The 18,797-nt window shown below is 37.9% G+C and overlaps 1 protein-coding gene across 1 annotated transcript in view; it reads right to left on the bottom strand.

Annotated features, from left to right (window-relative positions):
• The window catches only part of MEP1B (meprin A subunit beta), a 50,946-nt gene that overhangs the window by 16,683 nt on the left and 15,466 nt on the right, over positions 1-18,797 (bottom strand). Inside the window, exons 8-15 of the mRNA XM_083857906.1 lie at positions 14,645-14,773; positions 12,322-12,377; positions 8,919-8,991; positions 4,253-4,271; positions 4,017-4,067; positions 3,878-3,921; positions 2,819-2,891; positions 1,780-1,897 (exon numbers count right to left, since the gene is read on the bottom strand). Coding sequence (XP_083714032.1) covers positions 1,780-1,897; positions 2,819-2,891; positions 3,878-3,921; positions 4,017-4,067; positions 4,253-4,271; positions 8,919-8,991; positions 12,322-12,377; positions 14,645-14,773 — 563 coding nt within the window. The remainder of the gene's footprint in view (positions 1-1,779; positions 1,898-2,818; positions 2,892-3,877; positions 3,922-4,016; positions 4,068-4,252; positions 4,272-8,918; positions 8,992-12,321; positions 12,378-14,644; positions 14,774-18,797) is intronic.

Here is an 18,797-nt window from a genome sequence, read left to right as displayed (position 1 = left end):
ACAACAAAAGACAGCTGGCTTCTTTTGTGGCTGACTTCATTTGAATTCAAAAGGGTAATCCGGATGACAACTTTATGGCCTACTTCAAACCCTTTTGACACAAAAGTTCCCCCACATTCCTCTATTTTATAGATGCAAGCCAAGATCAGAAAGGCGAAGATGTGATTTATCAACCTTTACTCAGTGTGGTAAAATTTTATGTTGCCAGGAACTTTGCGTGCCTGTCTGCACTGTACCCTCTGGACTGAGTTCTTTAGTCAGCAGAAAAAAGAGTCCTAACCAATTAAAAAAATCTCCAAAACATAAGGAACAGCAGAGCAAAAATAAGTTGGTCTGCCCAGCTTCCATCTTGTTCCATTACACCAGAAGTAAGGAATGGCTTGAAAGGAAAGCAGTTCATTCAGGGTCAGTCCTGATTTCTTTCTACAACCCAAGATGACTCACTGAAACTGGATGGACCTTTTCAGGAGACTGCACCATTTAGCTCCAACCTTTTAAAAAGTTCTGCTGTGAATGTGTCAGCTAAGGTGATGGAAACACTTCAGGGCAAGCCACACACCAGGCAGTGAGGGCAAGATATGTTATCCAGCTAGAAGGATTCATCTTCTTCATCATCATGACTCATCTATTTTTAATAGACATATAAATGAAACATTGCACAGAGGCCTCCTACTAGCCATAGGCTAAATGTTGTGGTTCTTTTTCAGGTACAATTATTACCAAATTCAATGCATACTTTAGAGGATGAAGGATTACAAAATTCAGCAACGTGAGTTTTCCATCTAGTTCAAAATAGCACAGAAAAATGCTTTGCTCCCTGAGTCTCCAATTATACACCTTTTAGAGCTGAGTTTCAGTGTCATGTGTACAGCATGAACAGCAGCAAATACAAAGAGCCAGACACCAAAGAAATTTTGAAACAATTATCTGCTACAAATATCTCAGAACAAGCCAAAGGGAAAGAGAAACATTTCTATTATCAGAAAATCTTTTCCCATTTATGAATGCATTCTCATATCAGGAAATGAATTTCTGAAAGCAAATTTCCTCACCAGCTATCAAGCTCTCCCTGTTCTCTTTTTCTATAAGAGAATGGTTCATCATAGAATGAAGAATATATTTGTTCTTGTTGTACTGTTTTGACAGAGAATGTCTTAGAAGGGAAGAAGTTGGGGCAAATTTGGCTTCTCTACTGGAGTCTTATTTTACAAAATTTAATATAAAATAATTGCATGACTATTCATCAAAAGAGGCAAATAAAGTAAAACGTTGGCAAAATATCTCAGTGTGGTACAGAATTTAAAAATATTGCTCTTTTATCTGAATGCTCATGTGACATTGTTCAAGTGCAATTCAATTGTTACAGTCACACAAATTCAGTGCCCCAAATGAGAGCTATCATATTTTCCTTGGTTTTTCTTTTCCCCTAGAAGCCAAGGTACACTAGGAATGACTAGCTGAAAGTGATACTCCATATATCCAAAGGTCAGTCAAGAACATACTTGCTTTGTTTCTGATCTCTTTCACCATGTCCAGTAAAATACCTCTTAAGGAACCTAAATTCTTCTTATATTAAGAATAAATATCAGTAGAAATTTTTCATAACTATTAAGGTAATATCTCTTTTGGAAACTATCGCAGTTTAAAAAAGGACTGGGAAAATGGAGACAACAAAAATGTAAAATTATGATCAGATATATGAGTTTTAGAGTGAATACTGGCCATGAGAATAGTCTGAAAGCAAGCATAATGAAAGTTATTTTGAATTGCTTCTCTTACCCACTTCCTTTGAACACAGATATGTAATTCTTCTCTCCTTCCCAAGGTTTGAAGTCAATACAGGTTTTCAATCGATACTGTTCAAATGCCTTGAGGATGACTCCCTTAGCATTCATTTCTGCAAAGCAAACAGTGTTCTTGTCAATACTGAACTGAAAGATTTCTGGGTTTCCCCTTGGGTCTTTGTCCAACAAAAAGTCTGTTTATTTTGATCAAAGATTGCTAGAGCAAGACCCACCCTTGGGACTTGCTCCATATGGATAATAGCAGAAAACATAAATTAAGGTCTGGCAACACTGTATCTTGCTCTTGTTTTCCTCCTGTGTAATTTTTCTTTGGTACTTATGTATCAAATATGACATTATGAGTATATAGAAGGATAGCGTGTGGGGGTTTTAATTTTGAAGATGATTTCTTTTTTTTAAATGAGATTTATGTAAACAAATATTAAATAGACGGGAAATGAAGACTTCATATTTTACCTAGTGCAGAATGCAGGCTGCAGATCCATCACTGAATTTCTCCAGGACTTGAATTTTTAAGATTCTATTTTTGTTATCTCCTCTAAGCAACTTGCATAGTTTCAACACAAAGATTTATAGGATGGACTCAAATTATGATGTGTCTCTGACTCACATTAGGGGATTCAGCAATGTGCCATTCATTGCAAACTGTCTGTCAGAATGCCATTTTGCCTTCTTTGCTGTAAATGACGTAAATGGCCAGGTAAGTTTCCTGTCTTTAAAAATATCTTCAGTGCCCTCTTTTCACTTCTGCTTTGTAGAGTTTCATGCCTCAGACACAAGATTTCAAAACCAAAACAATCTGTTGGGCCAGATAATAGTTTGAGAAAGGAGGTGAGAGCCAGCCCTGATACCAAGATTTTAAATCATGTTTGTGCACGCTCAGCCCATTCCTGCCGTGGGGAATGGCCTGCACTAGATAAAAGGAGGAAAGTACATCACAGGAGCTTTATCAACCTGTGTTTAACAGTTCAATCAACACAACATACAGACATTGTGAAGGGCAAGTACTGTACCCAGGCTGTCCTCAAGGACGTAAGGGATAACATGGGGCCACCGGTAGTTGTCACCAATGATGGAGTTTCGTTCCTGTATCCAAGAAAGAAAACAAATATGCAGTCCTCAGTAAAAGGGGATTTAGCATCAGGGACTACAATAGTGCTAAAGCAAGCCTACAATTCCAAGTTAGACACAAAGGAAAACAATGAGCTCAAAAACCTTGAAAGATTACTCAGAGGTCTGAGGTTTGGGTTTGAAATCCCTTCATCCCTTCTACCCATGTCTCCAACTTCTACTGTATTTTCTCCAGAGAAATTACCCAAGCTTTTGATGCATGTGCACAGAAGTTTCTGCTCCTATGGAAAGCCTTAAGATCAAAAGTCCTGAAAACTGTACAAAGATTAATAGTTTTGTAATTTTTCATAATGCAAGGGTTTGTTTCTGTGCCTTTAGCAAGAGCTGTGCTTGCTCCCAGTGATATATTTGGCATATCTCACAAAAGGGAGAGTAAAACACTATTTTCAGAATACTTTCAGGGTACAAGACACTACTGGACATTTTTGAGATGTAAACATTTTTTTATTATTATTGATCAGATAATAATGCTGGCCAGATGCTTTAAAATGTGGTATTAGAGATCAAAAATTTTAATCAGTTTTAGTCACTCCACTTACAGGATGAATGTTTTGCAGTGCTACTCAGTAAGTTTAACTGGCTCAAAATAAATATTGTACAGATACATGAAGAATTCTTTTTATACAAACCTGCCTGGATGATGATCAGTGCTGTCTAATCTCTTAAAAGTGACTGAGTAAAAAAGGAAACAAGAAGCTAATAATATTGATCGAATCACTGAAGAGATCTCATGCTGGATAATGTTTCTTCAAATGCTGCTGACTCCTTCACTATCTATGACATTTTGTAGAATTCTATCCCCAATCATCATCAGTTTATTGTTACATAAACAGCATTTATTGTTTGTAAGAGCAGGATGCATCTATTATTTCCATGCCAGTGATACTTTACATTTAAATCGATGACACATTTTTGGCTTTGTATTTTATATTTGAACTCACCCCAGGAAGTTTGATGTCTCCCTCAAAAAGGTCTAGTCCTAAAGCTAAAGGGAAGAGGAGATTGACATTCAGTTATTGTATTCATCTGTGACTACTATAATTAAAATAATAAAAAAAAGAGGCTGAATTTTAAAAAAACCTTCATTTATGTTGAAGATGTCCTGATCAATTCCTCCATCTACGTCTATTTCTGAAAAATAAGAAGACAAGTAAGGTAGGACATTAGCCCTTGCTGTTATCTTTATGAAGTGTGAAAATTAATGCAATAACAATAACAGTAATTATAAATCTGTGTCTGTCCTAGCGATGTTTATGAGCAGCTGGTTTTGTTGACTGCCTCCTGTGCATACAAATAGATCTCTAAACAGAACTCACCAGTTGTCTCTGGAGCAGGCTGGGGAGGGGAAAGAAAAAAAGATATTATTAGAAAGGCACATAATGAAATGCAGCTCGTGTTACTTTCTCAACAGTATTAGAGATGTGATTCAAGCTCAACTGACAGCACTTAGCACATGGCTTTGTATTGGATTGACTGCACCCACTGTCTCCTCATTTGACTGGAAATCTGTATTTGCTCATGTGGCAGCTTTGTGCCCTCCCCACCTCAGAGTGCCCAACAAGTAGCTCAGCCAGCACTGCTTCCGTGAAGGTTTCACAGCTGCTTTTTTTCTCACAACTCAGGTAGTGATAAATTTTCCTTCACAAATGGGAAAAAAAGGAGCCTGTTATTTCTATGGAATCTAGTATTGCTACTTGTCAGCAGCTGTGCAGGACCTATGAAAGTTATGCTGAACTTCCCATCAAAAATCTGAAGACTTGGGGAGAGAATGAGTGGCCTGGTGTTACACAGCCCAGGCCACCTCAGCCCCAGTTCAGTGCCCTATCTGGACCCATTTTCCTGAGTAATAACAACTCTGACACTCCCTTTGCAACATGGAGAATCCACAGGCCATAATGAGATACAGCGACATATGATGAGAGATACACAGAACAATTTCCTTGCTATAACATGCCTATAGAATCTAATGTTAATTCTTTTATTTGACTGGACACTTCATTTTTGGACTGCCTTGGACATATTTGATATAAGACTATGTGAATTTTTCTCACATAGTGACTAAAAAGCAATCAGTCCTGGGTGTCTTGTATTTATATGTTTGATTAGAAGTTCACAAAATTAAGATTTAAAAAAATCTTTTAATTCTAAAATAAATATAACAGCAATTCTGGAAAAAAGTGTGTGATTTTTACTTTTATTTTTTTACCACAGTTTTCCCCCTGTGTTTCTTTCTCTATATAAATAATTTATTTTCTGTACATGCAGCTTTACATGTAGGACTTCCTTTTCCAATGTGATACCATCTGCAACTTCCACTAGAAGTAATGAGCAACACAAAATCAGAATGCTGAAAAACAGCAAAAATCAAGTCCGTGCAGTCCTTAGGAACATTAATTGTGGTAATCTCTAATAACTGTACAATGTGTAAGAAAACACTATGGCCAGAATATTCAAGAGAGATTCAAATGCACATGTTCTTCTAGACCTGAGTTTCAACACATAATGATGGAAACAATTTTGAGGGAAACAACTGGGAGCCCTAGAACTGACTTCATATAACTATTTTAACCAAACTCATATTAAAAATCCTACCTCCCATGAAATTTCAAGGTTCAGAAAGAAAGTTTTGAAATTGTCAGAATGCCCTATTTTAGCTTCATAATGAAAGATTAATTTTTAATCTGAAATTACTGTATTTTAAAAACTTCAGCAAATGACAGAAAAAATATTGTAAATACAAAGGCCAGAAATCTCATTTTATGATTCACCTGAACTAAAATTCACTCAAGGCGTCGCTTCACATTTTTTGTCAGATTTTGATAATTTAATCTGGTTGCTTAAGAGAGGAAAACCATTTTTGCCAAACCAAGTAGAGGCTATGATTTCTATGTTTAAGAAACATAATTCCTAATTTGTATCAGCTGGCACAGCAAACATTTAATATCTAACTGTTATATAAACAGCCAAAGTTTTTAATCAGCTTCTCCTGCTTTGTTTTTCTTTTTATAATGAGAACTACCACTCACGTACGTCCTTGCCCAGTCCAAAGTCAGGATTTTGATCTTGAAGGGTCAGTTACAGAAAACTCTGAGTAGAATCTTTCCTGATTGAATTTCTCCTGAAACAGCCCTGCTTCAGCCTTTTGCATTTCTGGATGATTTTAAGTTTGTCAGGTTTTAAGCGTGGTGACTCCTAAAAACTCAATATCATTGCAGAAAAGTGACTGACTTCGTTGAAAAACTGGTTTCAGTGCTGGGCAGATGCAAATGCTGAAGGATTGATATTGATCTCACATTTCAAAATTAACTGGTATCATTCAGGTTTACACTGATACAAGAGAAATAAGGATGGGGATTTTAGGAAAAAAACCCACAACCACATACACATACAGCTTAATAACTGCAGGTATCTTGTTCAGACAAGCCATCCATACATCTGAAATGTCAATAGACTCATCCTACACGTTGAAGTTTCATTGCACATATGTTGTACCATTGCACTTCATTTTCACTGCATAAGACAATTCATTATCAGTGTGCATAATACAGTATCTGCATATTCAAGTTTTGCAATTTAGGTGCAGCTTGTAAAACAAGTTGCAAGAACATGGGCAAAGTGTGCAACACACATTTTGAAGACTTCATTTGCTTTTAAACTCCCACTCACACAGATTTCTGTGAAGAAAAAGAAATTCAAAGTACAGCTTGCATTATTAAAAAAATAAAATCACATTATTGCATTTTTTGTTAAAAATTATTGATGGAGGAGAAGAATCACACCCATATATGCTGAATCCCCTTATAACCATTAATGGTGAGTAAAAATTTTCTGCAGTCTCAATAACTATAAACAACAATGTACCCATATCTATTAATCAGAAAGTATAACTGTACTAAAGATACAAATTGGGTAACTCCTGGAAAAGTTCCTCTAGCAGCAGCAAAACCTCACAAACTGGGATCAGTAGCTATAAGTACAGTGGTACTTCTGGTGCACAAATCAAAATTTTAGTCCATGACTGATCAATACCAAATGCAGCAACTCAGTGAAATCCAGGCTGATCCTCAGTGTCTGAAAACTGCCACTGACTGTTTTATACTGAAGGAATCCCTTCTATCACATCTTTCCACTGTGTTCCCAACAAAACCAGGTCTTTAGTCCTGTGAATCTCAACAGCAAAATTACTCTGTTTCAAAAGGAGTATGTCTGCATACAAGTATCACTCACTCACATGGCAGTGACTTCGGTCTCAATACCAGCCTTACAAAATATGTGATGCATTTCTAGTCTGTGAAAGTATTAAAAGCACACAACAAATACACAGTTCATAGTCTCGTGCAGAAGAAGGTTGTGTTAGCTGAGCTGTACCAAAAAGGAATCTAATTTAGTCTAATCTACACACACATACAAATTTCAGATCATTTTTTATAGCAGTCCCTAATTTTGGACATGGACAACATGTGAATTAAGATATTCTAATGGTTGATTAAACCATGCCTTGCGAGAGCACATTTAACTGACAAAAAATTCAAGTGTGTCTTGGACAGGTGGGAAACATCTCATCTACTATTATACATCTCACGTAAAAACCAGGTAAAGGGACTCTCTCAGTAATCAATCAAGAAACAAATGGACAATTCATATATGCCAAGAATATCTATGGCACCACCATGATGCCCTGGCATCATAAGATGATCCACATCACCTGGCCTGGACATCTATTCAGATGGAATATACTCATCTAGTTTGGATGAGACACCTAACTTACCAGTGATTTCTCCAGACTATATTATTTTACTATTGGCATCCAGAAATTTCAAATTAGCTCTTCCTGGCCATAGAACACATGAAAATGAAATAATTAGCCCTGGTTGTCAGAAGCCCCTCTCTCACACAAGACCTAGTTTTCAGGAATCAGTTTGTCAGGTAACTTCTGGATGTTAGTAACACCCTGTATCACCTACTATAGGCTTGAAAGAGCCTGCAGTGGAATCTAAACAAGGCTGAGGTTAGAGTTTCCAAAAGACTAGGGCAGAGGCACAGGTAGTAGGAATAGTAAGGAAGGACGGGATTGGGGTGATAGGGAATACAGGAGAACTATGGTAAAGTTAGGAATGTGAGGCTGAGTGCTTAAGGAGATGTATGAGCATGTGTCAGTGGAGAAGAAGATAAGACTGCCACAGATAGTTACATTGCGTAACTTAGATAATGTTATTGCACTTAAATAATGTCATAAAAAGTAATGCCCTACTTTTTATGGGTAGATTACCCTGAAATATGAACAGCTGAAATAAACTTTCAAGAATCTTTTGGGGTTTTTTTTTCTCTGAACTAATTATATTCTGCATCACCAAGAAGTTCCTGACCTCTACAACAAAGCTTCCCAACATGAGCAAAATGCTACATTTCACTAAAAAAGACAGGTAATATAAAAATCTCAACTTGTCCTTTTTTCCTTTTTGACCTGAAATATTTCAGCTGGATTGGAGGAACAGGGAGCAGTCATTTCCAGGTATATCCAGTGGCTAAAAAAGCATATATTCCAATATCAATTATATTGTGTTATAGGGGAAAAAAAAAAAAAAAAAAAAAAAAAAAAAAAAAAAAAAAAAAAACCACCCCACAAAAAAATCCCCCAGACAAAACCAGTAAAATTCAGACATGGACAATTGAAATAAATTTCAGTTCTTGATTTTTACCCCAGACTTGCTGTTCTGGTAACTTTGAATACTAGCGGACATTTTGCTTAGGTGGGGAATACAAGATAATCTCTTTCCATGTATAGCCAGATCTATGAAAAATAATAACACTAAGACCCCAGGGAAACAGAAATAATTTATCTCTCCCATGCAGACACCAATAGACTTATATTGATTCTGCAAAATAAGAATTTAGTCTTTTCCTCTCAAGCTCATCTTAAACTGCATTACTTACTCAGTCATATAAAGAAATATAAAGAATATACATTCTTTGTTTTCTTACCAGACTCCAGACCACCTGAAGAAGAAGACAAATCAGAAGCCCAGGCACAGAAAAAAAGCCCATGTTCTCCAGTCTACAGTTGTGTGGACAGAATTTTACACCAACTTTGTATTTAAGACAGTAAATATCATAAATCAAAACCTTTGTCCTCTCAACAACGATTAACTAATCTACCTTACCTACCTTTTCTCGTCAAGTAAGCACATCATTGTCAAGGAAGTCCATCATTACTGTATTGCAATAACTAACAGAAACATTTTAATTATTTTTAAGAACTGCTGTGAGAAAAACCATTGGAGAGAAATTAAAATACAGGATGAAATGGAAATAAGAAAAAGGAAATACAGGGGAAAGACACACTGAAACCCAGGAAATTCCACCTAAATTTAAGAATTTTTTTTTTTTCTCAGTGTGTTTGTAAGCACTGGGACAGTTGCCCAGAGAAGTTGTGGAGTCTTTCTTCTTGATGACAACCAAAACCCAACCAGACACAGACCTGAGTGACCTGCTGCAGGTAACTCTGCAGGAGAATTGAACTAGGAGATCTCTGGAGATGCCTTCCCACCTCAGTCATTCTGTGATTCAGAGAATAAAGCTGGCACTAAAACCTTTTGAACAACAGAAAACTAGCAAGACTCTTGGCAAGACATTAATATATTAATAATTGTGTATTTTCTGACAGAAATTGAAAATGAGAAATGTGTGTGCATAAAAAAAAATCTGTCGGCAGCATAATTTCAGTATCCTGCTTTTGGAAAATGCAAAGCTAATTCTATTGTTGATATATCTGAGACACTGCATTTATCACTAGTGTTAATAATGGCATCCTTCTGGATTACTTAAAGATTCCATTCAAATGAACTTTTTAAATGTCAGTACCATTGTACTGTCACCACTGCCTATGACTCTTGGGTATTTCCTTCAACTTTAACCATCTCTTCTACTTCCCAGCTGTCAGTGAGTGCAGGAATTGCCACAGCTTCTTCTTATGCTTAAACTGCAGGTATTTGTGGTAATTGTATGGTCAGGCTTTGCTAAACTCTTAGTTTGCGAGACCAACTACTTGTATAGACCAACACAAAAATTAAGAATGGCATTTAGATTTTTTTTTTTTTTGTAAATTCAGACTCACAAAATTATTCTATCAAAATCAATCATGTTGCATTCTATTTTAATTATCAGAGCTGATAAAAAAGAAAGATCCTAAGTAAGAAGACACCTAAGCCATTTATAGCTGCTCAGATTTATACTTGTTTCATTCCTGATGCATTGAGAGATAGCAGTTGTAGATATTATTGTTCTTATAATGGTATGGTCTTTTTCTATGAAAGCAGCTAAATATTATAATCCCCTATTCACCAATAATGGGTTGGTCAAAAAACTCTTTTGTCAAGATTTCTTCTGCAAATTCAGCAGCCCTTGAATTCTGCATGTTGTCACCTCCAGCTGCTGGGAGATGATTGGTACGGGTTCTGGAGGATGCTCGTGCACAAAACCACCCAAAACCCAACTGTGATTGCAAAGCAGATTTGTTTTTATTAGATGCAGTAACTAATAATACATACCAACCCCTGGGTTTTTTGAAAAGCCGCTGAGCAGGAGAAGGAGATGAAGCATGGTGCTCAGGTGGGAGGGGCAGGCAGGCAATGCACCTTCAAGGAGTCCCCTGGATTGAAATAGCATGCATCTTGTCCTTTTCAGCCCTTCCACCCCAGAACCACACCTCATATCTCCTCCTCTTGGAGTGGAATTTTTCTAGTTATGACAACATCTCAAACTTGGCCAGAGTGTGAGATGAGGCCACAACAGCTCACGATACCAACTCCATGTTAACAACAGCTCCATTGTGTATAGTTCTTTCACAGGTTAAGTTCCCAACACATTGTTTTTCTTAAGGGTCAAGTTCCCACCAGTTAAACAATAAGGTTTTCTTCATTGTCTTTTCTTCATTATCTTGTTGATGTGCGCAACAGTGGACCAAATATGGCAGGGCCTTAGACACAACTTTGGTTCCTGACACATGCGACCACGTGATCCGCGGCTGGAACGTGTCAATATTCCACCATTTGAACAACAGTACAATGCAACATGCTATCTATTAAAGATCAGTTCAATGATACAAAACTAGAAATACCAACAAATAATACATAGAAACCCAATACTTAAGGTACAACATAATACTAATCCATTTTTCAACCAATTCCAACCCCATGTCCCTCCAGCAAATATATTCCAACTGGTGTCTTCTACAAGGTGTTGAGAAAGTGTCCGTAATTTCTGTAGTTGTGCATGGACAGAGTTAGAATGGTCACTTAAGTTTATACAACATAACTTATCAAAATCTTCACACCCATGCTCATATGTTAAAAGCTAAAAACCAATGGCTGCTTGATTTTGTAGTATATGTTTAATGCTGTCTACATCAATTAACAAATCAGATACAGCTATGCTGGTAATATTGCTAAACTTTGCTAATCAACAGCTCTATTCAGGCTCATGAGGACTTGCAAGTCCACTTGCAACCCTAGGAGCCAAAGAAGAGGTAGTGATTGTCTTGGTAGTGTTCTAGAATTTAGGTGTATCTCTGTAGTCAGGAGTAAAAGCATGTATGCTCTGAGTATGACAGTGATGAGTTTGATTTTGTTGGATCCCTACTGAAGTAGTTATATTTGGAGATAAGAGGATTTGTTTTCTTAAGGTGCATGGACTACCTTTAAGTGCCATTGGCACTCTGGCCTAGGCTTGGTCCCTGCAGATTAAGCTTATGGGAGTTGCATACATCTATTAAAACTCAGAGTTAGCTGTGGTTGAATTATACCAGCATGAAGTATTTTAATACCATGGTATTATGGCATTGACCCACCAATTTATAGGGATATTTCTTGGGCTTATAAATTTAAAGATGGTACAACTATCTGAATTCAAGGTGCCTAAAATCCTCAATTCCCTTCGGGGTAAAGCAGGGGATTTCCTGAGGTGGGACAGTTGTTGCCAGAATCCAGTGACTGGACAGGCCACAGATGTAGGGGTGCTGTTATGTAAGTGTTGCAGCTTGTGGGCAGTGAGAGGGACACAGATGAGACACATCATGAATGGGTTCTGAGGCACAGCAGTGCTAAGGCAGCATAAGGTCTGGTCACCTTAAGCAGTCACTCAGATGTTTTTTTCCAAGGGGGGGGGGGTATAAGTCTGAGGTACCCTGAGGTACCCTGTTAAACATAAACAGAAGAAAAGTCACCTCCCCACTCCTCCCACTCCTACCTATTACTCCCACCAACATAAGTTTAGCAGGTGCTCAGCTCCAGTGTTGTTCCCCTGGAATGGTCATAGTAACCTGCTTTGCTTCTGCTGCTATCACCTCAGCAGCCATAGAACCAAGTTCCATGGGGAGTTGATACTATACCTTTGCACCTGAAAAGTAAAACTGCACGGGACCTTGAATGGATAGGGAGGCATAATCTGAAAGAAAATTGACCCAATAATTCCACTGGGGAGTATACAAGTAGAAGGAGTGGTGGTCCTAATGCCTAAAGTGAGTTTAGTTTATTTTCCTATTGTTTAAAACAGTGCAACTATAGAATAACTCCTCTGAAACAAAGGTTAAATCAATTTAAAAAACAAACTATATACATCTGAAAATGCCTCTGCTTTTCTCATCCTTCGTCTACACAAAGAGGCTTTTAATCAGGAGGATTTTAGTTTTATCCAAAGGCATCCAGGCCATATGCGCCAAAACCATCCCACAACGATAAGCAAAGTACAGCCAGTAGGGACAATAGGGAGTGTTGTTTCAACATTGGCATACACTGTGAAGGAGAGGAAAGATAACTTCCAGAACAATAGTTTTATTCAACAATGGTGAGAAATATGAACTGAGTTTAGTTTTAAATCAATAGTGAAGGCAGTTCAGTATAATATTACAAATCATAAAAATAGAAAAACTATGAATGTTACTTAAATTGATGATTATAAGTAAAGTAATATTATTAAAATGTTAGATCAAGCTATGCGAAATGTTTTTTAAGTTTCTTGTGCTGCTCTAAGCCTTATCTTCCTTGTGGATAGGCTTATGATTAAGGCTATGAAAACAGTGAAGGTCATAATTTTCAGACTAGATGAAACTTGGTGATTTACATTAGAAGTACTAACAACTCCAGAAAACTGCTATAGGAGCTGGGTATGGGGCTCTGTATCCTGCAATACCCCAGTATGACACCATATCTTTCAGCAGATGAACTACATCATACCAGGACCTCAGTGGACATGTTCAAATTGTGCTTAGCTCCTTGACAATCTCCCAGGGAGACATCACCTAGCTACCTTGCTCTCCAGTTTTCCTTTGAAGGAAATCAGCTAGCTCTGTTCACATCAAAGTGTGAGGGCAGCTCTGTGGATAGCTCACTACCAACCCTTCCCAAAAGACAGCATGGAGCAGCCTGCACAGTGTAGGTTCTGCTCAGTGTTCTCCAACACTATTACAAAAAACATCACACTCTTTTCTGTCATACTTCAGAACTTGCAGCACATACTTTAAGATTCATATAATGAAACCTCCACTCCAAAAGACTGAAATACAAGTTACATAATACACTTTGATTGGAAAAACACATAAAAAATAGCACCTTGTAAGGCTGCTCTTATGTTGTGTGTATACAGAATTTAACACAACAAACTTGCTACTAACACAGGGTTGAAAGCAAAATATAAAAAACACTTGTTTGTAACAAATAATGAATAGTTGCTTGGATTTCTGCATCTCTTCCTGGAATCTTAATTCTGGCATGTAGCCACTGCATGGTGTCAAAAGCCCAATTGGTGGGGTTTTTTTCGATTCCCAGCACTTCCCCGGGGGTTTCACTCCCCAAGATTACCTAGCTGCCGTATTTTTTCAATTATCTCATCCTGGAGAGGATTTCCTGTTTCATTAATCAAAAGAGTCATTATCAGATTTTTATGTGCTGGGGGAGCAGTCTTAATCAGGCTATTTCTCATGGTAACAAATGGGGATTTTGCATCAGTGTCAGTGTCCCCAATAAAAATCGTTGCTTTCATTCCTTTCTCCTTCATTCACTGTATACAATCCCACAAGGTATACCATGGACACTCAGACCCTGGTTAAATATCTTCTGTAGGGTATTTAATACTACATCCCTGAGTAGCCATGGCTAGCAAATTAGTATCCTGTGCATTAGTTTTAAATACATTCTCTTTAAAAGAAATTTGGGCTTAGCACAAGGAATTTCTTTCAATCTCCAACATCCAAGGTTACAAACAAGAGTTAGAGATTGCTTAAAAAAACACCAGCAAGAGTATCAGCAAAAACTAGATTTAATATTAAGTGAAAGCACAACAAAATTTGTTGACAAGATTCACTCTATTACTTACAGAACAGTTTAGGAGCCCCAAGTTAAAACAAGCAACAACAAAGCCAAATAAAAACAGAACTGAATCATGATCTATCTGTGTGTGTGTGTGACAAAAGGACAGAGAGGCATAAAAAGGATAAAAAGGAATACAGCTTAAAAGCTTAATATGACTCAACAGTACTTTAACTTATACTTTAAACTTAAAAATTTAACAAAGGAACAAAACTTATGCCTAACTTAATTTATAACTTAAACTTAAGATAAACCTTAAGCTTAACCATTTAACAGAGGAATCATGCTTAACAGCATTTAAACTAACTTATAATTTAAAATGTAACCTTACTTACAGGCCTAACTTACTGAGATCTCAGACTGCAGTGCAGCAGAAGCAGCTACAAATGCTTGCCTTTGCAATGTTGTATTGGCCCTCAGCTGTTCTATGTCCTTGTCTTCACTGTTTTTCAAGCTCTGTATTCTTTTCAACTGCAACTTTTATGAAAATAACAGGCATTCAGCCATGCATCCAGCATGAAAAGCCACTCTTTAGAACATTTTTGAGGAGTTTACACAGACTTTCCCCAATGTTTCAACACTCTCATAGGATCTTTAGCCTCCCATGGCTTGGGCTCAATACTTGTAGAAGTTTCTAGTTTGTCCCACAATGTGCTCCACAGTTCCAGCGTCCACCCTGGTTGCTCCACTGGTGGAGCCATGGCCCGAGGCTCCTTTTTATGAAACATCTTTACCAATGCACTCACGTAAGTACATGATAACGACAACAAAAATAGTGAGGGCAATAACTCTGTTCTAGCAGTATTGTCCAGAGACACCACAAAGGTAAAGGACTAAGAGTTCTTCCTAATGGAATCTGAAATATCCTTGAGCTATGTTTACAATACACCGCACAACAAGCACATGACAGTTATTACACTTTGGACACAGAAAAACATTACTAAGCTCCCACACACAATGGGTACTCAGCCTAAGTCTTGACCCCCCATATGCCACACACACACATAGACCAGTTTCCCTCAGTACACCTATACATTTCACTGTCTTGGTGCAATCATGCTCCCCACTGCCCAAGCCAAGAAAGCTGTTCTTTCTTTGCATCAGTTTTTGTGCTCTGGGCATCCCATCCTCATTGCTATTAATCTTACGGGTTCTCGAGGATACCAGAGCACAAAACCACCTGAAACCCAACTGTGATTGCAAAGCAGATTCGTTTTTATTAGATGCAGTAACTAATAATACATACCAACCCCTGGGTTTTTTGAAAAGCTGCTGAGCAGGAGAAGGAGATGGAGCATGGTGCTCAGGTGGGAGGGGCAGGCAGGCAATGCACTTTCAAGGAGTCCCCTGGATTGAAATGGCATGCATCTTGTCCTTTTCAGCCCTTCCACCCCAGAACCACACCTCATATCTCCTCCTCTTGGAGTGGAATTTTTCTAGTTATGACAACATCTCAAATTTGGCCAGAGTGTGAGATGAGGCCACAACAGCTCATGATATACCAACTCCATGTTAACAACAGCTCCATTGTGTATTGTTCCTCTTTCACAGGTTAAATTCCCACCATTTGACCAAATACATTGTTTCACTTAAGGGTCAAGTTCCCACCAGTTAAACAATAAGGTTTCTTTCATCGTCTTTTCTTCGTTGTCTTATCTTGTCAACGTGCACAACAGTGGACCAAATATGGCAGGGCCTTAGACACAACTTTGGTTCCTGACACAACGATGGTAGTGCTTTTGAAGGCTCTCTGGGTTAGACTGGCCATATCCACAGTAACCATTATTTCAAACCAACTGGAACAGTTGGACACATTGAAACCTCTGGTGGTAAGAACCTGGCATCTACGCTGTACAAATCTCCAAGGGTTCTGCTTTAGTTTGGCTCTGATTTGATCCCAAGGACTGGACATTAGTGGTAACACCTGGACTGCATTAGGCAGGGATCTGCAGAACATATTCTGGCTTAGTTTCAAAATAAAGGAATTCAATTTGTACATGTCAAAACTACTCTGTGATGTGAGCAAAAGCATGGTAAATAGGAATGGTGATGATGATAATGCTTGCTTAAAAAATACACTTGCGATCAAAACTAAAAAACTATATCCATTTTTTCTTCATTATAGTACCTTACAAGGGTTTTCTGTAGACAGTGAACTCAACATAAACAGCACAATTTTGGTCCTACTACTTGATGTTGGAAGAAAACCTAATACTCTGCTTTTCTGCTCCCCTTTAAATTAAAATAATCATGACTATTGCTCTCTGTTCCCCATCTCCACTTCGAAGATGTATCAACCACTATGATGAGCTCACACCAAATCCTTGTCAATAGTAGATAGAGGGATGAAGAGTTGTATGAACCTTTGTGTCACGACCACTGATGATTTCAGGACTACAAAGTGAGTTACCTAAAGAAAATATTAGCAGGTGTGAGAATTGGCGTATAGTGACACCAAATAGAGAAGTTATGAAAGTTATATGCTAACACATACTGCTGTTTCATTAAAAAACTCAAGAGTTTTGACACTTCAACAGGTCATCTGGTAAAATAAAACAAGATGCAATGGAAAAATAAATAATATGCTAAAAACAGAACGTTGGGACTTCTAAGACAGAAGCTCTTGGCAGAAAATTCACCAGTAAGTAGCTAAAATGGGCTTTTTAATACTTGTTGAGAAGAAAGTAATTCATATAGGGGCAGTCTTCAGGAAGTTTTTTCTGTCTAAATATGGAAGAACTTTTCAACAGACTATATCTGCTTTTGTGACCATGTTCTCTACAATGACAAACATCTTGCCTTATTACTGACTTACTGTGTTCAGGCGATATACCTACCCCTTATTTTTCTTCAGGATTTTCCTACAGGATTCCTTGCCTTTTTTTTTTTTTTTTTTTAACCACATAAATACAGCCATATCATATGTCCAAGACTGAGGCCCACATTAAGAAACAATTGAGTATTACTGGAGATAAATTAATAAAGAGTACTGCAACTTACTTAAATAGACAGTGTGCATTTTAAGAAGAACAAAAAGAATGGAAGTCTTAGATTATGTCTTTGTTCCACAGCTACCAGGGCATGTATGTTGAGGAATGCCCCCAGTCAAGGTAGTTCAGCTTGCAAGCTACAGATTGGAATGCCTGAGAGTCTTGCGAATGGTCAATCTAAGAAGTTTCCTTAACATATGACAGCCAAAATAATGTATGTCCTTTCTTGACACAGTCAGGGACCTGTGGATTTCAAGAATGTTATTTCCATTAACATTTTGATCTGCAAGCAGACCACCAGTCTGATTTCAAGCTCTGAGTTTGAAGAAAAATAAAAGCATTAAATGCAAAGGAGAAGGAGCAGGTCTTTAACTGTCGATTGCTTTTTCCTTTCCCGCAATTCTTTGCCTTGAACATGTTTCACAACTTTTACGAGTGCTAAGATATCTAAGGAGCCCTGAGTAACTATAAGAGACACCTGCAAAATCTGAGCTTTTGCCAGTCAATTACATTTCTTTCCCCACAGACTTTCATGCTGCAAGGAGAAACAAGGAAAATAAAAGACATCAGAGCTTGTTGTCGAGCTTGCTGCAGATCTATTGTAAGTGACTGCCTGGATCTCCTGCTGAGTTTATTTTGTGAGCACCAGAGAGATGGAGAGTATCCCAGAGCAGACTGCATGTTCCTTGGGACAGGCACCGTGTCATCATGCCTTTCTAGTGGCACTGTTGCCTGTGGGCACTTCCACAGCACAGCAATAAAGATACTGCAGTGCTTTTCCCCTGCCTTGCTGCAGAAGAAGGAACATTCATCAGGCATCATCCAATGCAGATGGGAAGCATCACCGGTTTTTACTATTCTTTGTAAAGCTACAAAGCTTTCCAGTAATCAGGGAAGTGACAGTAATGGGGGCAGAGACATTGGGAAAAATGAGTGGAGGAGGGCAAGAACGCTCTTTTAAAAGCCAAAGGAACTTAATTGCAAAATGCCATTTCAGCTAACTACGGAGAACCATAAACCCAAGCAAAATTAGCTCCATATATACAGGGACTTTTTAGAATTCTTGGTAGGCAGTTTAATATTTGAATAGTTTTGTTAATCTTCTGTAATGTGTCAGAGATGCTTTGGCAATTTCACCATCTGTATACTGCCCAGCAAACAATGGTGATTCATGACTGCTCATTGACTTTTGGGTGGAACCTGTCTGATCCCAAGTTTCAATGTCAGCTTCAAGTGATATGGATTAATTACATAACATGAGAAGTCCTGGTTTGCAGAACATTATGTATCCCTCTCCCAGCAGTGCTTATAGTTCAAATGTGAAAAGAGCAGGAGGATGATCTATTACTCTTTGATAGTGGATTGTCCCTTGCCCTGTCTCAAGCTTTCTGCACTGTCTTGCACAAATTAGGCTCACTTTTTCAGTTAATCTCCCAAACAGAGATACTGTTGCAGTGTTATCTCCTTGGCTGATGAGGCAAAAGCAGCAATGAAGATAAGAGTTGTCAGAT

This window comes from Zosterops lateralis (genome assembly GCF_965231275.1).
Source record: "Zosterops lateralis genome assembly, chromosome: 1".
Taxonomy (NCBI): Eukaryota; Metazoa; Chordata; class Aves; order Passeriformes; family Zosteropidae; genus Zosterops; species Zosterops lateralis.
This window is presented reverse-complemented; position numbering and strand designations above follow the sequence as displayed.